We start from the raw sequence: 25,926 nt of genomic DNA, 5'->3' as shown, positions 1-25,926 counted from the left end.
ATAAAGACGTTCATCAGAGGTATACTGAGCGTGGAACATAACACACTTGATCAACATGGCAAAGTTTGGGCATCATTATAACTTAAGTTGTCTAATATCAAAACACTTCTGGTTGATTTTGTTCTGTAAACTGTTTTGTTTGTTGTATAATTTACACAAGACACTTCAGCAAGGAAGGCAGCTTGACAATATAGCGACAATAATCAGTTATACCATGATTCATATTTCGTATTGCAAATATGGCGAAAATTGTATCATATTACATGTACGATTCATATGTCTTAAATATAGGAATGGGTTATCTCAAAATCTTAAGCAAATTAATTACAAGTTAGGCTTGACTATAAACAAAATCGTCAACCTTGTAAAACAAGCTATTTGATACGATGGTTTTCAATAAAGATAAATAGATGAGATAAAAAAGCTCAAGGCGATAAAATAAACACTGAACTGGCTACGTGGGTGAGGAGGAGTGTCAAGAGTTGCGCTGGCCGATATAACAATATACCCATTTTCAGATGAAGGAGCTAATAATAAAATCCGCTCAGATAAAAAAAAGGTTCGATATTTCTTTACAACATAATACAAAATATTGCAGTTTCGATTACAACATGCTATATATAAGAAAGGCACCAACAATTGCGTTTACTCAAATGTTTTCCTATAAACCAGAACTTCGAACAGTACATCATGCCTTATAAAAGTAAAGCACCAACAATTGCATTTACTCAAATGTATTCCTATTTACCAGAACAACAATAGTTGTAAGGCGAAATATTAAAAATGTGTTTAATCAGTCAACAAATATGGAAGATGTGCTGTAAAATATGACTACCCATGCAAACCACAGATGAGAATTGTCATCATATAATTCATTTCTATGTTATTATTATAATTATCATTACATGGTACATAAGAAACTCCAATATTTTTAAGCGCAAGCAATATAATTTCAATTATTAATCTTATCTGTCAATGTCTAATGGCTAAACAGTCTGGTTACCTACATAGCTTTTTTGCAACAAAGCACCTATTTGCTTTATAATCCTATTTGCTGGTTTTTATTGGTTTCGTGCATTGCGTATGTTTTGTGGAGATGCTTCATAACAGATCATCCTTTGTACTTTGTGGCTTTGGATTCTGAGAATTTACGCCAAACGGTTTCTCAATTTTCTAATCAGAAAGTTCCTTTTTATAAAAAACCGAATAGCATCAAGTGGTTTCGGGAAAAGCCACGATTCAATTTAGTGAGTAAACACAAGTTGCTGCTGCGCAAATGAGGTGGTGGTATCCCAACAAAAAAGGCACTCGAGACAGTGTTTTTTTTGTAAGTGAGAACACTTTATTCTGCGAGAGACAAGAGCAGTCAAATGCACTGATTGTGCCATGTTCATCAAGAATGTTGTGACATCAAGTTTTGTAACAACTGAACATGGCAATAATATCTTATCTGGCCGCCTACTTTTTAACTGTAAACATACAATTCACGGGATGCGGCTGTAAGACGTTTGATAAACTCGAAGAGATAATCTTCAATAACAAGCATGTAAAAAAGACGCGTGTGTGTATGCTAGACATGTTTTCGTGGTTTATGCGGTTACAAATTAACAATCGTGCACTAAACAAACCCCACTGAAGTGTATAAATGCAAGCCGAGCAATATCAAAATCAATTGTGACAATTTGTTCACGGTTACAATGAATGATATTTAAGTCAGGTGCTAAACGATCATTTAATAAATTATTCACGAATTACTAGTTCTAGTGCATCCAAAAACATTTTAAAGTGAGCGTTACTTACATATCGAATAAAGCACATGGCGATTTTTTATTACAAAACAACATTATAGACGCTAAGGCATTGCAAAGTTTAAGGACGGTTTCTCACTCACTTACTATAGGTGCAGCAACCACCGCGCAGTGCTTTGACTTTCAAATCCCTGCATTTATAACCAACCACGTGGCGATAGCCGATTCAAGTGGAACACTAGTTTTCCCGTTTATATTTTTTTCATTAAAAATGTTATTCATTATTTTTTTATTATTAACCCAAACCTGAACACTTTTTTTTAAATATAAAAGAAAATGATACTTTTTATGATACGATACTTACAAAACATTTTTTTGGAATGGCTGATATTGTATGTTAGAGCATGGAACGTCAACTCTGAGTGGAGATTGTAGGTGCAGAGTAATAAGCCAGGCCGCGGAGATAACCTCCAGTACTTTCAATGACGCAAAAACATTTATCATGGCAAATATATCCAGTTTTTATAACAAAAAGTAATTTTTCAATAGTTTAAAGTGCATTAATCAAATGACATGGCAGTGTTTCATTGCCTTGATACAATTCAATAGTATTGTAATATATTGGACTACAAGTAATTCTAAGCAAAACTAATAATAAGGTTTCATAACATGTTTCATTATCTAGGATATGGGCAAAGACCTACTCACCGAATGTTGACAGATTCTGACAGTTCGTTGAATTACATGACATATGCATGTTGAACAGTTTACTGAGGTTTCATGCATATATCATTTTATCTACATCTTAATCCTTATAATCCTTAAATGTTACTCACAACTTTAGTTATTAATCCTCGTTCCTATGATTGTAATTCCATAAAGAATAACACTTCCTTGTCACTCATAAACAGTGTCGACCATGCTTGTGACGTCATAAAAAGATATTTGTGATTTTAGTAAAAGACTGCGCCATATAGTTTATGGTTACAGTAAACTATGTCTTATTGTATTAATGTTAACGATTTGCTACTGTTTTATATCAAGTTATTGTCATTTGATTGATAAGCATAGATATAACATTTGGAACTATTTCCTGATGTGCGGAAGCGTTTTGAAGAGTTCATTTGGCGCGCATATTTGATTGGATGACAGTGGTTCAAATCGGCGATTCAAGCATTCTGATTGGTCGGAGCTGTCGCATAACCGTTTACGGAGTCTGAGGAATTGTATCAAGGGGCATCCATATAAAAGACGCGCCGCAGACGACTTAGGACATTCAACTTTTCGGCCACACAAGATCTAAAATTATTTAAACTTTTAAAACCTTTAATAATAATAATAACAAGAAAGAACTGGGATGTCGGACAAAATGTAACTATATTATATTCTTATACATTTGTTGTTTCATGTTGGTATATTTTGAGAAGTATAAATAAATTAAGTCTCACTGTTTTCATTTCTTTATTCTTGAAGACATCTATTCACAGACTAATAACATTTTAATAAACTAATAACTACCTGGTTGATAGACAGGACACAGTATTTACCGACGGAACGAAACCGTTACATTGGTGTCAGAAGTGGGATGCTAATATACTTTTAGCATCTCAGAACTTTTATTTTTCGTCACCACGGGGAAAACAGCAAGGGACAGAAACGAGAACGGCCTGACGGGAACGGGAACGGCCTGACAAAAACGGGAACGGCCTGACGAAAACGGGAACGGCCTGACGAAAACGGGAACGGCCTGACGAGAACGGGAACGGGCTGACGAAAACGGGAACGGCCTGAAGAAAACGGGAACGGCCTTACGAGAACGGGAACGGCCTGACGAAAACGGGAACGGCCTGACGGGAACGGGAACGGCCTGACGAAAACGGGAACGGCCTGACGAAAACGGGAACGGCCGGACGAGAACGGGAACGGGCTGACGAAAACGGGAACTGCTTTACCAGAACGGAACGGCTGCACAAGAACGGAAACGGCTGCAATAGAGCGGGAACGGCTGCAATAGAACGGTAACGGCTGCACCAGAACGGAACGGCTGCATAAGAACGGGAACGGCTGCAACGGAAAAGGCTGCACTAGAACGGGAACGGCTGCAATAGAACGGGAACGGCTGCACTAGAACGGAACGTCGGCACCAGAACGGAACGGCAGGGACGTTAAAAGACAGAAACAGAAGTAGATGATCGTTTCCTAACTGCTTGTTGTGTAAATTTATATGATTTATGTTTTATTGTGAATAATAAAGTGCAAATTTTCAAGTTCTTTTTCTTTGTGCCATTACCATCACATTAGTCGTACAATGGCGGACAACAATGACCAGTCCGACTCCGAGGTTGACTTCAATGTCAACGAGAACGGAAGAGGGGAAGGTCAAGAGTACCAAGAGGGCCAATTTGACGAGGCATATGGTGGCTTTTACAGACGTGGACCGCGTCCAAACATTAAACCAGACCCTTATTCCGGAGATGAAGATTGGGACCAGTACATCGCATACTTCGAAGATTGTGCAGAGCTTGCACAATGGAACGAAAAGGAGAAGTTACTTTACCTTGCTACATCTCTTAAGCAGCAGGCTCGCATGCATTACAGTTCGTTACCTGTTGCAGAGAAACGGTCTTACAAACTCCTGACAAACAGATTAGAACAGAGGTTTGGAAGTAAAAGACAACAGAACCGATGGCTTTCAAAGATGCAAAACAGAATGAGGGGAAAAACAGAAACAATTGCTGCTTTTGGGGATGAAATTCGACTACTGTCTCAGAAAGCCTATTCAACACTTGATCAAGAGGCCCAAGAAATGCTTGCATTACAACATTTTAATAAGAATGTTTCAGCCGAGATGAGATGCCGTTTAATGGATAAAAATTGCCAGACACTTAGTGAAGCTGTGGAGGTGGTTGAGCGTTATGAAGAGGTGTTGGGACGTCCGGGGCAAGGTGTAGGTGCGCAGATTAGGGGTGTTACAAACACAAGCAGCAGAGAGAGATCTTTTGAAACCAACCCGGTGCATGAGGGAACTTATGATCAGTTTACCAGTGCCATTAAGCGTATTGAGCAACGATTGGACAAACTTGAATCTACCATGGGAGGCAGAATCTCTGGAAGATCGTGCTACAGATGTGGGTCTACAAATCATTTCATCAGAGATTGTCCGATAAAAGACAACAGACGAGGACTGCAGCAGGAAAACTTCAGACCGTCACGTCAATAGGTCGTGATGCGACGGTTCAAGTGAAAAATCGACCTAAACAAATAGAGGTGCCATGCAGACCAGATGAAAAGGCATTGCGGGTTGGTCACTGCAGCGATCTGATGAAAACGAAAGACAATGGTGTCTATATTGAAGCATTAATAGACGGAACTGCGGTAACCTTGCTATTAGATAGTGGAGCAACAACCACTTTAATATCTAAAGACACCCTTGAGGCTATAGGAAAGAAGACAGATGATTTGCGTGAGCATAATCGTACAGTTTGTTCCGTAGACGGCACACCTTTAAACGTTCAAGGTTCTGTAGAGTTAAAGTTGAAGGTCGGGAGTTTCACGACTGCAATTGACGCCACCGTTTGCGATATACCAAATATTCAAGGAATTCTGGGACAAGATTTTATGGCAAACCACATTCAATCCTGGGACATTCAAAATCATAAACTTCACACACTGGATGGTAATACAATTGATTGTGTTACAGAAGGGACTGGGCTGAGTGTATGCAGGGTGCTCGTGAAAGAGAAGGTTGAAATACCACCTAGGAGCTTTCAGATGTTACCTGTAGAAGTAAAAGGCTTTGTGCCAGAGGTAGTGTTTGTTGATGGGATTCAAGGCTTGCAGGACATAAGTTGTCGAGTTGTGGCAGGCATTGTTGAAACTCAGGGAGAAGATGTGTCCGTGTGTGTTGTGAACGATTTTGATGAAACAGTAAGTTTGGAAGCAGGATATCTTGTTGGCGAGTGTTTCCCAGTTGAGGACCCCATAATTTCTAAAGAAATTCAAACAGATACGTGTGCCACAGTCAAAAGTGACACGGGTTTGCAGTCTGAAGAGGTCATTTTGCCAGAACATGTGAAAAAAATGTTTGACGATGGTGTTGAATATTTGGATCCCGAACAGAAAAACAAGTTTGCAAAATTGTTGTATAAGTACCAAGATGTGTTTGCAAAGTCGTCCGACGATCTCGGGTGCACAAACGTCGTGAAACACAAGATAAACACTGGAAGTGCTAACCCCATCAGGCAGCAACCTAGACGACAGCCATATGGAAAAAGAGAAGTGGAACGGGCTGAAGTTGAAAAGATGCTTCAAAAGGGTATTATAGAACCGTCAAACAGTCCATGGTCTTCGCCAATAGTCCTGGTGTCCAAAAAGGATGGCTCCACAAGGTTTTGCGTGGATTATCGAAAACTGAACGATGTGACAGTCAAGGACGCCTACCCTATTCCCAGGGTAGATGACTGCTTAGATGCACTCTCTGGATCAAAATGGTTTAGCTCAATGGATCTTTGTTCAGGGTTTTGGCAAGTGAAGATGGATGAGAAGGACAAACTTAAGACAGCTTTTTCAACGAGTCATGGCCTGTACCACTTCAAAGTTATGCCGTTTGGACTTGTAAATGCTCCCTCTACTTTCGAACGTGTTATGGAGGATGTTTTGCGGGGTCTACAGTGGATAGAGTCATTGCTGTATATGGATGACATCATAACCCCTGGTAAAACAGTCGATGAAAGCTTGACACGGCTTGAAAACGTTTTCGAACGGTTAAGAAAGGCTCATCTCAAACTGAATCCTTCCAAATGCAAATTCTTTCGAAAATCAGTGTCTTTTCTGGGTCATATTGTATCCGAAGAAGGTGTTGAAACAGACCCAGAAAAGGTCAGAACAATTAAAGAATGGCCAGTTCCGGAGTCAAGTAAGGAGGTTCGGAGCTTTCTTGGCCTAGCATCGTATTACAGAAGATTCGTAAAGGGATTTGCTGACATTGCCAAGCCACTCTACAAATTGTGTGAGAAAAGTGCGAAATTTATTTGGAATCAGATGTGCCAAGAAGCTTTTGATTTCCTCAAAGAGATGCTTACATCAGCACCGGTGCTAGCGTACCCTCAACTGGGTTCTCAGTTCATTCTAGACACAGATGCTTCAGATGTAGGTGTTGGAGCCGTTTTGTCTCAAGTTCAAGACGAGCATGAAAGAGTTATTGCTTACATGAGCAAAACAATGAATGTGCATGAGCGGTCTTATTGCGTAACAAGGAAGGAACTTCTGGCAGTTGTAACCGCTCTGAAACATTTTCACAGCTACTTATATGGACAGAAAATACTTGTCAGGACTGACAACGCTGCCGTGAGCTGGTTAAGATCGTTAAAATCACCAACTGGACAAGTCACACGATGGCTTCAAGAACTCAATACATATGACTTAACAGTAGAACATAGAGCGGGAACAAGCCACAACAATGCCGATGCTTTGTCCAGAAGACCATGCAAGTCATGCAAGCACCAACAAGATAATCAAGAAGCGATGATAGATAAAATTGAATCGACTGATGAAATAATTAGAGCTGTTACAAGAAGTAACGTGGCTGCACAGTCAACAGAACTTAAGAGAGCAGCATATCTCATTGATGGTTGGACACATGCAGACATCGCTTACAGTCAACTGAGTGACAGTGCAATAGGTGTAATTAAGCTTGCAAAAGAGGGAAATGAAACCAGACCGGAATGGAAAGACATTTCAGATTCAAAAGCTGAAATAAAAACTTTGTGGAGACAGTGGGATCGCCTAGTAATTGTTGGAGGGTTGCTGTTTCGGAAGTACGAGGAAAACAATGGTGACATTTTACACCAGCTGGTAACGCCGGCTGATCGACGTGGTGTTGTTTTGAAATTACATCATGATGTTGCTAGTGGCGGTCATCTTGGGGTGGAAAAGACTCTGTACAAAATCAGAAAAGCATTCTATTGGCCTGGTATGGCAGATAATGTGAAAGAGTATTGTTCAACATGTGATGTGTGTGCAATTAACAAGCTTTCACGACAGTCAAACAAAGCACCACTTGGTTGTTATTTAGTTGGCGAACCAATGGAGCGTGTGCAAATGGACATACTCGGACCACTTCCAGTTACAGATAATGGCAATCGCTACATACTTGTTATCATCGATTGGTTCACCAAATGGACAGAATGTGTCGCTATATCTGATTTAGAGTCGAGAACTGTTGCAAAAGCGTTTTTGGATAATTTTGTATGTCGATTTGGAATTCCCCTACAGGTGTACACAGATCAAGGCCGTAGTTTTGAATCTAAACTTCTTGAAGATCTTTGTGATTTCCTTGGGATTCAAAAGACGCACTCCACGTCTAGACGACCTCAGGCAAATGGACTGGTTGAAAGATTTAACAGAACACTTCTTGCTATGCTGCGGTCATATTGTCAAGACGAACCAGCCTGTTGGGACGTCTATCTGCAACAAGTATGTATGGCATATCGCTCTTCCCCTCAAAGTAGCACATCCGTCACCCCTAACAAGATGGTATTTGGCAAGGATATTCGTCTTCCGTTGCAAGCAGTAGTAGGTGTACCAGAAGAGGACACACCGGAAACAAGTGTAGATGACTATGTTAGTCTGCTGAAAAAGAAAATTAAAGGTTGTCATGAAATTGCAAGAAGTCACCTGAAGGTTGCAGCTCTATATCAAAAGAAGCACTATGACAGCAATGTAAAGAAGAAGAAGTTTTTCCCAGGACAGGTTGTGTGGTTGCATGATCCATCAAGAAAAGTTGGTATAAGCACTAAACTAGCCGTGAAATGGAAAGGACCATTTCTTGTCACAAGGATGATAGACGATCTCATTTGCAAAGTAAAGCAGTCGTCAAGAAAGGCTCCAAAAGCATATCATGTTGACAGATTATATCCTTATACAGGGACGTGCATTCCAAGTTGGATAAAGAAGGTCCAGCTGCAAAATTTAATGGAAAATAATTAACATTGTTAACACAACTGACCTGAACTGTTTATACTGTAAATGTATGAATAAACTTTTTAAAAAAATGTGTTAAACTTTTAACTTTGGTGGAGACCCTGTGCGTCTGGTATCGATATGTGCCTGTCTATCAAACTATTTACAAATTAATATGTTGTATACAAAAAAAAAAGTCTGTGCATGGATTGTCAAAGACAAATTTAACATTTTAAATATTGTTACATGGGATTGTTGGTTACCATGTGTCTATTGTTCAAGTCGGTATTTCAGGGAAAAATGCTGGTTGTGTGAAGCCTACTTCCCCGACAGGAAGTCACTAAATGTCCACCTGATCTCTTCAGCCCATCGACGACTTTCTGTGATGTGCGCTTGGTGTGAGGGGAAAGAGAACCTTTACACCCGTATAGCGGATCTGGAATCCCATGTGAAGAAAGTCCACCGAGAGGTAACAATGAGCAAGGACCAGTTCACCAGGGCGAATGGGTATTACTTCGCCAAGTATCCTGAGGACTACGCTAAAGTAGTTGACAACATCAACCCTTACGACTCAAAGGCGGCCTATGAAGCGAGAAAAGCCATGAGAAGTTGGAGCGATACATTTTCAGACAAGCAAGCTAGGGGAGATCAATGGACGGCCGGTTGGAGGAAAGGATTGGAGATTTTAAGAGGTATGGCAAAGAAGAGGGAATCCAGGGAGCGAAGCGTGTCGCGAGACAAGAGGACTGTGGTTGAGAAATCCGCAAGAACTGAAAGACAAGTGGAACGGGAAGATAGAAGTTCGGTTGCTCAGTTGGAACAAGGCACAAGCTCGAAAGTAGCAGCTGAGGAAGACAGGCCAAAAGAAACTGAAAAGAAACTAAAACGTAGGAGGCAAGAGTCGGAAGGGGATCAAGACTTTGATCACAGGGACAACATAGAGTTGGGTGAAGAAGCGGTTTCGGAGAGAAATATGGGCCCAGATCGAGACAGGGTTGTTTCTCCAAGTGGTGAGATATCTTCCTCCTCCTCCTCCTCCTCATCTTCCTCTTCAGCATCGTCCTGTAGCTTATCCGTGCTGGGTTCAAGCAGCAGCTTAAAGGACAGAGCCTTCCGGATTCTGAAGAAGGGCTGTATGCCCATGTGTCCCCCTGCGAAAAGGGACTGGTCATTGGTCAATGAATTCTCAATGGAAGCAAACAACCAACAGATTGTATGGCCGCCAGCAAATTGGAAGAAGATGACCCCTGATCAGAAACTCATGGCCCATGAGTATGTGGCCATCTTTCTTGAGCGTGTGGAGAGCACCAACTTCCCAACCTTGTCCAGGAGAGCCCTCTTGGACAAGTACAACTTCTTGTCCCTCGAAGCTGAGGGTAAGCCGACAGTGGAAGAAGGAGAGGCAGAGAAGATGGACTCAAAAATTAGGTATTATAACTTTAATTACCTCAAGGCCATCGTAAATGGGGAAGTGGAGGAGAGTCGCGTGGCAGAGGGTATTGTTCGGGGACTTGAACTTGCTGATAGGTGGAAGGACACAGATATTATAACTGAAAAACTGGATGAGGCAAACATTAAAATACGTGTGGGTGCATAAGAGTTGTCTGATGTGTGTTATTTGCAGACTGAGAATAGTTACATTGTTTTTCAATTGTTCATGTTGCTATGCAATTTGTCTGATGTGTGTTATTTGCAGACTGAGAATAGTTACATTGTTTTTCAATTGTTCATGTTGCTATGCAATCTGTATGATCTCGTTGCATAAATGTTTAAAGTGCTCATTTCTTATTTTATTGGACATAATCCAGGAGGATTATTTTAATTAAGTGGGGGGAAGTGTAATATAATGGACTACAAGTAATCCTAAGCAAAACTAATAATAAGGTTTCATAACATGTTTCATTATCTAGGATATGGGCAAAGACCTACTCACCGAATGTTGACAGATTCTGACAGTTCGTTGAATTACATGACATATGCATGTTGAACAGTTTACTGAGGTTTCATGCATATATCATTTTATCTACATCTTAATCCTTATAATCCTTAAATGTTACTCACAACTTTAGTTATTAATCCTCGTTCCTATGATTGTAATTCCATAAAGAATAACACTTCCTTGTCACTCATAAACAGTGTCGACCATGCTTGTGACGTCATAAAAAGATATTTGTGATTTTAGCAAAAGACTGCGCCATATAGTTTATGGTTACAGTAAACTATGTCTTATTGTATTAATGTTAACGATTTGCTACTGTTTTATATCAAGTTATTGTCATTTGATTGATAAGCATAGATATAACATTTGGAACTATTTCCTGATGTGCGGAAGCGTTTTGAAGAGTTCATTTGGCGCGCATATTTGATTGGATGACAGTGGTTCAAATCGGCGATTCAAGCATTCTGATTGGTCGGAGCTGTCGCATAACCGTTTACGGAGTCTGAGGAATTGTATCAAGGGGCATCCATATAAAAGACGCGCCGCAGATGACTTAGGACATTCAACTTTTCGGCCACACAAGATCTAAAATTATTTAAACTTTTAAAACCTTTAATAATAATAATAACAAGAAAGAACTGGGATGTCGGACAAAATGTAACTATATTATATTCTTATACATTTGTTGTTTCATGTTGGTATATTTTGAGAAGTATAAATAAATTAAGTCTCACTGTTTTCATTTCTTTATTCTTGAAGACATCTATTCACAGACTAATAACATTTTAATAAACTAATAACTACCTGGTTGATAGACAGGACACAGTATTTACCGACGGAACGAAACCGTTACAGTATTGACGCGTCGTTTATTGAATTCATCTGAATTTTATCTCAGCAGATATGAACATTGCATTGTATAGTGTATAGTGCAAATACCATGTGCAGTATATAGTTATAAAGAATGAATACTGTTTGAACCAATAATGTATATTATCATATTGCATTCCTATGTAGTGCGTGTGTTTATCTCTGTAAATCAATCGTTAAACTCGTTGAAAATATGTTCATGATGTAATCCTAGAAAAGCAGGTTCGAAGAAGCTTAAGCCCTTTCGTTTACAACAACAGACATGCTCATTTCAATTCGTCTCCATGTTAAGTCCAATTTTTAAAATGCGACACATACAGTAGCATTGACATACATACTGTAATATTGCTTGATGTTCGATTGCTTATTCTAATTTGCTTGGTCTTTAATAGATGGGAAATGATAAACCGAATAAAGATTTAAATGTCATTTGGACACAAATTCATACCACATACGTGAATACAAGAATGGTTTTCAGAAGCCGATTGTATACATCTGGAAAGCTCTAGCGGATAAGTTTTGGTTATCTTCAATTTTAGGATATCTTTGTTTTGGTTAGCGATTGTTTAAACAAGATAATTGAACAGACGCAAGTTTTGTTCTAGTTTTGGATAACACTTAGCCAAGGTATTTTACTTCGGTTATCTTTATCCGAAGAAAGTTATCTTTTGGTTTGGCTAATGTTATCCATAGTTATACGATAAACGACAAGTAATTTTTTGAACGTTTGAACTTGCTCTACAAATTCTGTAACCACACTGGTGTTTTATCTCATTTGCAAATGTATGTAAAACAAGTTATTATAATACAAAAATCAGGCATCAACAGAGGCTTCACAAGTTTCGAGTGACTTTATTAAAAACAAGCGAGATACAAATTACAACGGTTGCACCGTTATTTATAACGATTTTTCCATTTATCATACCACTACATTGATATATGCCTGATATAATGTAGCATGATAAAAAATAATTATTCGCATACCATGTTAAACAGGAAGTTAATATATCAGTCAATGCGTCGTGGAATATCATATTACTAAGACTTAACAAATAAGTTATGTTGTATTGTACAAATGAATCAGATTCATCAAAGCAAACAATTTGAAACGAAGATATAGTACATTTTATCATCAGAAAGCAACAAAAAGGGTCAGAATACTGTTTTTGACATGCCTTCCTTTGCAAGTGACAAAAGACAAATCATTCAGCACCAAATGTAAAAAAAGACTATAACAAAGACAAATAAAGTAAAACAATAAAATAAGTATAAACAAAACCAACACACAATCGTTTATTTATGGGTATTGTTCATACTATATCGTCTTTTAACATTTTTTTTTACAAAAAATAATTATTCCCTCCAATGTTTGTTTTCAGGCTATTTATAGTGTGAAAATCTTGATACTCGGACAGACAATCAGAATCCACGGCTCATGAATAACCACTAATATCAAGATGGCGGTTCGACTCAATCAACATAATCGATTATTTTGATGTTTACAGACAATAAACATTTGAAAAAGCCTGTCTTGAATATTTTGCCACGTATCTGGTCTATTAGAAAGACGTATAGTTATGAATACGAGCAAGTCACATTGCGTAGCATCATGGGAAGAATTGAGCGAAAGCGTCAAAAAGCTAAGATCCCATACTCGACCTTTCACAGCAGCGATGCATCACTTTCCCTCACACGAGACTGACTGAACGCAAAGCAGAAACACTAAAAAATCAAGAACAGGACAAATATTATCACTGTTTTCAAATAAATATGGTATGGAATTCTAAAATTTTCAACCCAATTGTAATACAATATTTCATAAAATTTATCGATGTTTATTATTTATTGCATTTTAAACGTTTTTTATTACTATTGTTGTTATAAACAACAAAAACAATTTCTGATAAAAAAAAGTTACAATCGGTATCGCACCCACAATGTTGGCCGAATAAGTTTTTCAATCGTAGCACCCAATAAGGCTGCATGAGCTCTACGTTTGTTTCCTAAAAACATTAACAAACAAGTATTGTTATTGCCAGCACATGCCACACTGAATTTACAGTTCTGATCTTCTGTTCTGGAGGCGAATAAAACTTGCAAATATGTCAAAAACTGCGGCAATCGGGGCCGGTTTTGTGACGTATTATTTTTCCTATAAAACATTTATTTAAAGAATTAAGAAATTTAAACATTGCATCCACTGAAATAATGAAATTCACACGACCCAAAAACGTTCAGATCATCGGTAATTATAGCGACATTTCAAAACAAACGACGAAAACATGTTCATACCTGTTGGCAACATATTCAACTGCAACTTGCGAGTCATCGCCATCTGTGTCATGCACAACTTGCTAGTCATCGCCATCTGTGTCATGCACAACTTAAATCATTCTGGAACAACATATTCTCTCCTCTCTGGTCAACACTGTCTTCCAAACTAGAAAGTATCTCCCCACATTCCATGCAGTTTCCCATTCAACATATCCTGGCAAAATATATCCAATAAATGTCATTTTCTTTGAAACTTTTTTTCAAAGAACAAATATTTACACACAACCACCTTTAGGCAAAAACGCAGTAAATCCGAATTTGCAATAAAAACTTCACTCCATTCTTTAGACTTTTCAAGTGAAAACACAGTGCGAAGGCGTCAGCTTCTGGCCTTGACATATTACAAACGCTGCTAAAGTTTGGCCTTTGAATATATAATACATGCATTTATTTTGTGAAATATTGTATTTTGTTTCAGAATTAAGCAAAGAGACTTTACAGCATTGTAAAGTTCCATCACATGGCGCTACTTTGCGCTTTGAGGAACAATTCATTGTTTATACATCGCAATCTCAGTAAGATTTTGGTTTTGCAATAAATCGTCTGCTGATTCAGAGTGACGCGTCAAAGGAATGCAGCAGCTACCGGTCGTAGCGATTATATTTTATTATATTCTTTATTATTATTTCTTGAAAAATGGGCGAGGGATGTGAGTGGTATGGTTAACAGAATTACAGGTAACTGCCTGATCTTTGTGTTATATAAATGGCTCGGCATGAAGCCTCGCCGTAATTCTATTTTAAGCCTTGTCTGATATATTACAAAACGATCAGGCAGTAATCTGTTATTCGCTTTTTATCATGACGAATTCGTAACATCTGTCGTTATGTCAGGCATAAACTTTTAAGAGTTCATTATATAATAGTAGTACTACTTATTAACAAGTTTCAATTCAAAGGATTTAGATAAGCTTGATTTACTGCTCATACATGTATTCAATTAGCCTAACATATTAATTAAATCAATTTTTTAAGCGGCTAATCATACCAATCAATCAAAAGAATTGTGAAATGTTTATATAAACTTGGCACCTAGATGTGTTGTCAAACACTGCCAAGGGAAAACTAGACACGCAAATCAAAATGTTGAAAGTGTTTAAACATCGTTACTTACAATATACTCACGGAAGAAAAGTAACGCATTTTAAGTAACCGTCGTTTTCGTGAAGTAGACGAGTTAATATTTAGTAGAGAGTTGATTGATTGGGGAAAATCAAATTGTGGCAGTTCTATATTTTGGTTAGTTTTTTCTTCGAGTCAAAACGAACACCTGATATGTTTAATTCATTCAAAATATTGACACTTAAATTGAAATTAATATTAACCAACATGCATGTAAAAATTCTAGAGAAGGTTAACGGTTACACCTCTTATTCTCTTCTATTGCATAATCTAAAGCAAGAATCCATGGAAACATTCTGCTAAAACTGTATACTGACTTAAAATGTAGACCAATCATGTTTTCATCTTACTTAGATTCACTACCTTGAAAAGGATTCCGATGTATACTGCAAGAGGAAAAGTAACATATGTGACGTTGTTATTATTTTAATACATAAACTAGTTAAAGCAGAAAACAAGATTTCCCAATGTTTGACACCTTTATTTGGCGTGACACTCGGTAAAAAAATAACTTAAAAATAACACGTAAACCGATAAGACGCTTTCATTAAAAAAATTCAACTTAATAGAGGTCATGGACTTTCTTAAACATTTTATAATACTTTACCTTCGCCAGTAAGGTTGGTCTCATAACAAAACGCTTAGTATTTAAGAGATACGAGTAATTTACAATCAGAATCAACAATCCATCTCGAGATAGTTAAGACCAAAACAGAGGTTACGCAAAGATTATTTAGAAATTGTTTAATACATGCATACTTTTCACCGACCCTTTATGCCTAGTTTACTCTAATAAGATTTTTTTTGGTAATTACCTTTGTTTGAACATGGTGTTACATGTGACAACGAATGTAAGTTGTTTTTCTTACGTGATCAATGGTTATCATTACATTATATCCAAACATGTGTAATCATATTCAGAACAATAAAACATTTTTAAATAATTTTTAAACAGAATCGCCATATGAAGCTTCCAGTATAGATAATAAGACACTTCAGAAATGGTTTATGATGCACTTACGAGGTAATTAAATACTTGTCTTGTTTTAAAAATGCATAACTGTTTCTTTAAAGGCAAGTAGGAACACTGCATAGAACTGCTTGAGAATATGAATTTCCATAGTCGAAGCACCATAGCAACTAATTGTTCGTTTACCCAACTATGTTCGTAATGTCCGTTATATTAACGGATTATATAACAGCCGATATATGTTTCCTTGTGTTAAGCTAAAGGGTTTCTTTCGCATGTAAATCATTTAAATATTGTCATTAGCTTGCATGATATGTTTCCGATTCGATAAACAGTCTGGTTAATATAAATATTTATCACACATCAAATAAAATAATATAAACAAGTAAAACTAGACCGACTTGGGTTTTAAATAATATAAATGTATCTATAGAAATCGTTGTACCTGAACTGCATAACATACTGCTAAAAGTGTGGAGGAAATTTAAATGTGGACATTTTTTTCATGATCCCAAAGTGATTTATATTGCTAAAACCAATAAACTTATATAATAAATGGTTCAGACTTATCTGATAAAATACTGATTTTCTCTGCAGTTATTGTCTTGGGAAAAATCAAATGGCACGGTTTGTATAGATGTTTTCTAACCACCGCGCTTAAATTACTGGTTACGAGCCTAGCTCATTCATGTTCCTGTCGCTATTACACACCACATTATAAAAGTCCTTTCAATTTGCTATTAAGCATTTATGACCACACACATTAATAAAACATTCCCAAAGCAAATATTATGTGGCAATGGTTCAATCGAAGCATATCTCATTAAACCCCCTGTTCACAGAGCACGGTCCATATGGTAATGTTGAAAGATAAATATAACCTTTAATCAGATGCACTATACGAATGGTTCCAGTAAAGAAAAAGAAAAAATCAACGTTAAATTATGGTCAAACATGCACTAACGGGGTAGTATCGTTTTCAAATAACATAGTTAAAGTTAAGTAGGGAAATGGGATATTAAATGGACTCAACTGTTTCCAAATAAGAACTTTTATATTTTAAGACCCTACATATATTTTTTAATCCCACTATATTTTTAAAGTCCGACATAATCAAGAAGCCTATGGAGTGTATAACGGTTAGTTTCATTTCTTTAAGGAAAGTAATCCATTTAAATATCTTTCACAGTGTACACGTTGTTAGCCAGACTTAATAAACAGTCTTGTTAATATTTGTAAAACAGAAAAACAAAAAAGTCATTATAACCAAATAAAACTAGACCAATGTAGTTTTTAATAACATGTCATTCAGGTTATCGTTATAGCTTTGCACTTGAAATCAATTAAAGTATAGATTGTCTTGCTTGGACTTGTAGTTATCTAGTATATACATTATATTATATTTATTTGACATTCTTTATACTTTAAATCAAACCTCCATTGTTTTATGGACAACGGAATTAAAGAAAAACAAAGCGTACCTCTATGTTGACTGTTTCTACTGAACTGTCGCATGAAATTGATCGGCGAAAAACAGGGCTTCGGTAAGCATATGAAGAATTCATTTTGTAGAACCAATAAATGCCTTGCTTATTCACAATAAAACAATGCGTTCATATAAACACACTTTAAATATCAATAGTAGTATGCACCTGTGCATATTATCCATGGGAAGAGCACGTATTGTTGTATCTGTAATGTAGCAGGTATCCTTTTTGTTTTTTCCATTGACATACAATTCAATTTATAAGCATTAACAGCCAACACTGAACATAATAATGCCTTGATATGTACACCCGGCACACGCAAAGTATTAAATGTGCACTTCATTTAGAGCGATAACATATAAATCTTAACCAGGGTGTACGTGACACGGATCACGTGACTTAGTGGGTTTTCCCAATTAAACGTGAATGAATTAAACACACCGATAAGTGGTGCTTTTTTTCTCCAATAACTTTTTAAAACAATTTTTTTTAAGAGTTCCAGCTAGTGCATAATAGACAGATTTCTATGCTGCTTATGGCAATGTGAAATGTACCAGAATTACTCTATCTAATACGCATGTGTTCTTGTTCATTTTTTTTTACCGCATTCACGTAAACGGCTAGCATTAGGCAATGTGGCATTTTGTCCCCAATTTCAGACGTATTCAAGGATTTATTCTTAAGCCTTAAGATATCGGCACTATCTGCAAAAACTGTTTTTATATACTAAAGATTTTTGCAAATGTATTTCAATAACTAGAGATATTTGCAAAAATAATGTTCTTAACGGTGTGTTTTCATTCTGTCAAGCCCGTGTGAAAGTCCCTGAAAACCCCGTTGATTCTGCACCCTGTTAGTGTCTAAAATGAATAACATTGATTTTGGTTATCTTTTATTATATTTACAGATATCTGTATTTTCACGCGCGGACTAGGGACGAAACTTTTGCGATTTAGTTTTGTTGTTCATTTTTCAAAATCTGTATTGGACAACTGCAATCCTTAGCTTCTTCATTGTATGATGTTGCACATAGTAACCTTCATGCAAATCGCAATCGGGGAAAAGCCTTAATCGCAAATCAGCTGATAACAATTATCGGGTTTAAAGCTAGACTCATGGGTATCGTGCATATCGTCTGCAACAAAGAAGCGAAAATTGCATTTGTCCCAAACACCATGGTATTTTGGAGCATACTGCTTTATCAGTGTCCGAAATGTGGGGGGTACATTCTTGTATCTTACCAATATATAAATGTAAATTTTAACAGCTATATATATAACTATAATGCAAACAATTGGTAGAGCGGTGCTGTTAATAAATGTAAAACAGGTGCGTGTTTATAACATTTTATTGCTGCTAAATCTACAGACAACCTTCGCATAAACCACCCGATCACTTAATTGTAAGTCATCTGGTAACATGATCATGTATTTATCACGATTATTCAAACAATCAAATGTTAAATAGCATTATAAAAACACACTTAAGTTCGGTATTTTACAGTTTCGCCTTCGGTTCCTATCAGTGAAGACGACATGCTATGCCGAATGTGTATACGTATATTTAACAATATTAAATGAAGTAAACAGATAGAAACGATCTCACAGATCACGATGTATGTAAACACTTGCCGTTCTTTAATACGACACCATGTAAATTTACATCTCAGTTGGAAGAGATATTTATTTGGTTTATAAAATATAAGCTTATCTTATTGCAATTCTTCATAATGCTATGGTCTAAGGTCGAACTATCCAGCCACATATCTCTTAGGAACACCTACAAGCTCTCTCGAGTAAATCACATGATAAAATCAATATACGAGCACGTTTAATACGATTAGAGTGAAGAATACAGTAAATAAGTCGAAGACGTAACACGTCAATTAACGACGAAGCAACTCGTTAATTAACGAAGAAGCAACTCGTCAATTAACGAGGCAGCAACTCGTCATGTACACTTTTTGTCAACGATGAACGATTCTAGAAAAAGAGAACGTAAACCAACACAATATAGCGAAAAAAATATTTGAAAAAACGTTTTAAAGATATACAGAACCATAACCGCGGTATAAGTAAGCTGTTTGAGTGTTGCCCGAGACATTCTTGCCATTTGATGTCACATTATGCCACTTAGATATCACGGACATGCCATCATGTATGCATCGAGTCCTAGGACGGAAACATCTCAAAGTGCTTGGACAGTGTCAAATAAATTTAGTGATGCAACGTTCACCGTCGTACGTAAACAAAACATCACATATTTCATTTTCAAGATTTGGAATATTTAAGTAAAGGAAAGACTCAAACCTTGCAATGCTATACGTATCTTTTTTATACACTCACATTCCAACTAGATACTGATTCTAAGCTTGCTACTATTTTCTCCGTAAATAAACTATACATTCAACATTTCTGGAAATTTTACTTTTTGTCACAAAACTAGAATTTTTATACAAACTATGGGTACTGTTATGGGTAGTCCTATGGCACCGTCTTATGCATCACGTTTTATGAGACAATTTGAGGAAGATTTTGTTACCAATACTTCTGTTAAACCATATATTTGGCTTAGATCGTTGGAGTACATTTTCATAATTTAGAATGTCTTTTTAGATGATATAAAAACTCCGATTGATTCTTTAATTAATGTTTATTCCTCAATACAATTTTCCCACAGTTTATCACAACAGTACGTATATCTCCTTGATGTATATATAGCTTAAAGTATATACCGTAAACCAATTGCAATGTTGATTATAACCTTAAATTTAAAATATTCGGTGAAAGATGTATTTTCGGAAAACAACTCCGTGTTAAGCATTGTTTAGAAAAGCTATTAATATGTCACAACTATGGATCGTATAACATTTTATAACAAAACACAAATTTCAACAATTCACATTTGTGAAGCAGTATACAAAGGAGATATTGAACAAGGAGTGTTGTAATATTCCATTTATTGTAAACATTTGCGCAGCAGTATACAAAGGTATTATACATTTATATTGTAGAAGGAGTGTTGTAATATTCCATTTATTGGGTAACCTCTTACGATTAAAAGGTCTTTTTTGTTTCATATCATTATTGCAAACTATTCGTTTCTCATTTATTCGTTATCTATTAATATTTTATAAGAAAACAAAAACTGCCAAAATGAACCTTAACGAAACTGTTTACGAAGGAGATGCACACTACCTGTCTGTATACAAATCATGCAATCCATTTATCACAGGTACAGTAATTTAGTGAATTTACCAGTTTCTAAACAAAGACTGAATTTTCACACATCACATTCTTTCACATACGTGAGACAAACTATAATTAAATTGATCGTATTGTAAAGGTGTTTTTTTTCAAAACGTCAACCACACCTTTAACAGAACAGAATATAGTAATACATATAAATGCATTTCTGAATACGTTATGAAATTCCCCGCAGTTTAACAAGTGCCGTAAGTTGATCATTATTAAGTAAAATTGCTTACAAAACACCCTGTTCTTCCCTTGACCGTGCATAATTACTAAAATAAATAGGGAATATTATATGCCTATGTTGCTCCGCTTGGTTGTATCGCTCCAAATGATTGCGTGATGTGTCAGCAGCGCGAGTGGAATTCGATGACAAACCATGAACGTGTGCGAAACGACTCACCAGAAAACTAAATTCTTTTTATTATTATTTAGTTTGTAAATTCTAACGCTTAAATCAATTCGAAAATATTCTGAAATGCTAAGATTTTATTTTGTTCATCTACAAAAAAGAAAATAATACATAACACGCATCATCGAAATGACGAGCATTAAAAACGTGTGTGTCTAAAATTATACACTGGGATGTCCCCAAATGCATTCGGCACATAACATGTTATTTACGATAAATATCGCAACAAGTAAAATCTCTTTTCCAGCTCTTTGCGTATGAAAACTGATTTCAAAGTGTGAAAGAACCGATTCTATTTCTGGTGTTTTTTTATAGTGGATATCCCAGTATTTGAGCAAGACTATTTATACTTCTATTATGCACTGATATGTATACGATTAAGACATTTGTTTAAAAAAAAAACCATATCGCGCGACCTAGCAGCAGACTTCGACTTAATGTCACAATTTATTTTGAAGGAGTCCCAGTTTTAAGATCGATAGCAACATGATTGTTTCGGTTTTGCTTTTGACAGGTTTCATAAGTTTTCAGCCTGTTCTTAAGTAATGCCTAAAATTGTGCGACAGTACCACGCCATATTCCCATTAGAAACACTTGGATGGAAATATGCATACTTTTTATAATTACACCGACTTATGTTTGCACTTAGACATAATTATAAACCCCTAAATATTAATGCGCTTAATGTTGTGATAAGCATACTATGGTCATATTCCAAAGCAATTTTGTATTGTTATTGCCTTTTCCAAATTGAAATATAATTTGAATAAAATCGTGTTTGCATGACAGTTGTGTTTAACTAATCTCTACTCGAGCAGAGCAAATGTATGAATGCAATCGTGCTCTGTATTTGATGATCCAATAATATCGTCGGTTCATTTAAAACAGTTGAACGTCCACATAATTTGTATATTTGTATACACATGACATCAGACCGTAAGCTATCGTAAGACAGCGCGACGATTCCTGTATAGCCAGTCGTGTCCTTTAAGCGTAATTTTGGAGTCGATCTAATACACGATTTCTACTATAACGATTGATTCTATGAATTTAATCATATCCTCATTTGTTAACTAATTGCAGTGGTTTTATCACTATGTTGTCGGACCTTGGTGTCAATCGCGACATTCTTATCGTGAGATATTTTGGAAGTCTTCACGCAAATCGAAGATTAACACGATCACGTGATCAAATGTCAGTCGGATTCGTATAAGATCGATTTGCATCGTAACAAAGCGCGTCAAAAATCAAAGGTAATCGTCCTAGTGATCACAGTTAAATTCAGCAACACAAACTCCGCGTTCTGTTATGACCTGTTGCAAGCACAATGCTTAAATGATACAATGATGAAAAAAAGTATTTGCAATATAGTGGTTAAAGCTCTCCACCAGCTTTTGTTAAGGATTCAAATCCTTTAATTCAAACTCGCACACATCAGAAACTGTTTGTTTAAACCTTTACAGCTTAGATATGTATTTTTACGTATTTGTAGTCCCTCCGAAAGTTCAATTTAAGTTAAGACCTGTCTTACTAGATTCACGTTTTAAAGACTTCATTTCAAACGCTTAGATACTAATGAGCAGCAAACAGCATAAAACCTGAACAGACTGCGAGTTACTCGCAGGCTGTTTCGGTTATATGCTATTTGCACATAGCAATTTTCACTTTGCTTCGGAGAGAGAAATGGTTGAAAATCACAATCAACACTCACGTTTGCGTTTGTATATACATATGTGAACCGAAAAACTATTGATTTCCACAACGAATCTAGGCTGATATGTTAGTTAAACTATAAGTCGAATATGCGTCAATAGTCAATCGGACTATCATGCGTTTCTATTCATAAAACATAATATAGCAAGCACAAGAGCGAGCAAGATAACGGCTATTATAATGTTCTTCCAAATCATAGTTCGTTTTCTATTGCTTTTTTGACGTTTATAACATATATATGAGATTGTCTCTTACATAGCAAATAAATGAATGATTATGTATCCGTACCTCTATTTTCTGTGCGATCATGACATACACATGTACCAGAATAAATGGATGAACGAAACACAGTGGCGTCGTTCCTTCATTAAAAAGAGTAAAACTGTCATCGATCGAATGTTAAAAGGGACAATAATTGTCTTCATGAATTTTACTGTATTATGAAAAAACTATATGCTTTTACATATTACATTAGTAGAACGTCTTTTGTTACCGTTTCCTCATTGACAACAAATATTAATTTGTATTTTACAATGTTTTCAACGTTTGAAATATTCAGAGTATTTATAGTAACATATTTTTATTGAAGACTGCACAACATTTTATCTGCGTTCGAAAATAAAGCTTCATTCGGTGGCATAAATGTTCAACGATGCAACAAAGGCTATACATGTATATTGATATTTCAAATATAATCAGACGAGCGTTAGTATACCAATTCAGATGTACCTGGCTTAATAATGGTTGGTGACACAGGAGATTTCAGAGACTGTTAGAGTGTGTCTGACTCAACGACACATTTAATTAACAATGAAATATTTTCTCGCGTGTATTGGTTCTATACAACGAGTACATTAAAGGACCAAGGGGTATCTTCGTAACGTGTCAAGGTATTGGATCCAGATTCCTTTTGAGCCAACACTGTCTCTGCTTCCTAACGTCTCTTCAACCAAACAAAGGACCATATTGGCAATAAAAGCGTGCACTTTAATGTTTTGTCCATGACCATAGCTATAGCATTTGTTTTTACATAAAGTACAACATCATTAATATAAATACAAAATTAAATCTTGTTAACAATAACATTTATTAGTATAATGCGGATGACAATGGTGATATTTATATTAATACATTTGCAATGAATGCACTTACTTTACTTCCCTGCATGTTAAATTCCTCGCCCATGGCAACAAAAAGACGGTTCACGTTTCACAAATAAAACTGTATAATTTAAAACTTAAAAGGTCAACAATGCATTTTTTAATTTGTTAAAATGGTAAACATGTACGATTGCAATTGGTGTGAGCGAAAATAGAGATTCATTAATGACTTAAATATTAAACAGACGGTTTTATCACGAATGTAACATGATGCGCGGCATATGTTATTTGTTTATTTTCATTTAGTTCCTGCTTCATCTAACATATGTTTTGTATTGAGTCAATTATATAAACGACTGTGTCACATGACAGTATTACAGCAATGATAACACAGGCAAATAAGATACACGATCATTTTGCTTGATATTTGAACATAAAACAGGGCTTGGATTCTCAAAACTTTAACAGCTAGTCATACTTCGAGCTCGTTTACCTTAACATTACTAAAATAAAAATAACAGCAAAATTAAGAACCATAAACACGTTTGTGATCTGATCTATTTGTACCAATCATATGGTTACCAATAAATTAACGTAAAATATTGATGTAAGAAAGAACATGTGTAAGCCTTGGCGGCAATAGCATTTTCCAACAACACTACCCATTTATGGTATAATTATATGTAACAGGATTTCAGGATATATATTAACACAAATCAGCTTAAAGCTATAATGTAATGCTTAAAAGGATCTTGCTAGGAATTATACGCATTCTTGGTGCATATCCACCTTCAGGTACTGTTTTCAATGCTTCTATTCTTAAACTTATTTATTGCATATTGAATGTGTTTATTTGAATAAAGTCGTATTGATTGACCATATTTCACTCCGCAACCTTCAATACTAGAACAATAGCAAAATGGTTAACAGAAAACAAGAAAGTTACTCGCATTGACGTTCCTACAGGGTCATCCTACATGTATGCTTTTTGACACGGAACAATATTATGTTAACGAACCCGGTTAATTTAACTATATAGGTATCTAAGGATGAAGCGTTGTTGGCTATGCGTTAACTACCCGTACGTATTTCCGTATGTAAATCATTTTGTGTCCATGATCAAAATATTTTATCTGATAATTGTTTGGTAGATGTTTCTTTGTCTTTGAGACTGCTTGATTATAGTAATTCATTTGTGAAAGTATATTAGCATCAGGCACAAAGATATGTTTATAAAATTAAAAATAAGGATAGTTAACTAGACGTGTCGTCATCTGATTATACATGCATGAAACAATGTTGCAAATAATATAGATTGATATATTCCTTAATTTAGGTGTATTATTGAAGAAGTTGTCCCCCTTAATTTAAGCGAAAACTGAAAATACAAAATGCACATTATGTTCGCTCGTATGGAAACAATATTTCAGGTCTGAGTGCTCAGATAAAAGGACGTCTTTTTTTACAAGTATTCACATGTAAAACCGAATGTCGTTATTTATTAATTAAAAGTAGTAGTTTCATATTTTATTTAAGTGACACATAGTACATACATATAGTAATTATTATATACAATTTCAAAACAAACAGTACTACCCAGCCATGCAAATGGCTTACGAGTCACTTATTGGACATGGTTGGACACAAGTGTAGCCGTCTAATGTCTGTTAAAGAGTATATTGTAAAATAATCACTAATTTAATATAGGATATAGCATTTTGTAAGTGTCATATACAACTTTGTATAATAGCCATAATAAAGTCATATCGTCACACACAGTATACTTTCTCGTTTTAAATAACAATCGTTTATAAATAAAGCAAATTTATATATCACTCGTTTGTCCGTCATTAAGCATTTGAGTCTGTCACTATAATCCATACGAATCAGGTCTGGTATTATCGTTATGATGGAATTATAGAACATAAGTCTGAGGTTTGTATAACAGGAACATTTAAATAGGAAGTGGTACTCGGATTCGATTTTATTTGGTTCCTTGCAGAGTAAACACAATCTCTCTT

At 36.0% G+C, this 25,926-nt stretch overlaps 1 protein-coding gene across 3 annotated transcripts in view; it reads right to left on the bottom strand.

Moving 5' to 3' along the window:
- Positions 1–24,005, bottom strand: part of LOC127852971 (neurogenic locus notch homolog protein 1-like) — a 48,102-nt gene extending 24,097 nt beyond the window's left edge. Inside the window, exon 1 of one of the 3 annotated variants that reach the window (XM_052387078.1) lies at positions 23,958–24,005. In XM_052387078.1, coding sequence (XP_052243038.1) covers positions 23,958–23,990 — 33 coding nt within the window. In that variant the 5' untranslated portion in view covers positions 23,991–24,005. Of the gene's footprint in view, positions 1–17,423; positions 17,782–23,957 lie in introns of those variants that run through there. The other 2 variants (XM_052387079.1, XM_052387075.1) reach the window with 2 other exon arrangements.
- Positions 24,006–25,926: the final 1,921 nt, after the last annotated feature.

The sequence above is a fragment of the Dreissena polymorpha genome, chromosome 12 (assembly GCF_020536995.1).
Source record: "Dreissena polymorpha isolate Duluth1 chromosome 12, UMN_Dpol_1.0, whole genome shotgun sequence".
Taxonomy (NCBI): domain Eukaryota; kingdom Metazoa; phylum Mollusca; class Bivalvia; order Myida; family Dreissenidae; genus Dreissena; species Dreissena polymorpha.
This window is presented reverse-complemented; position numbering and strand designations above follow the sequence as displayed.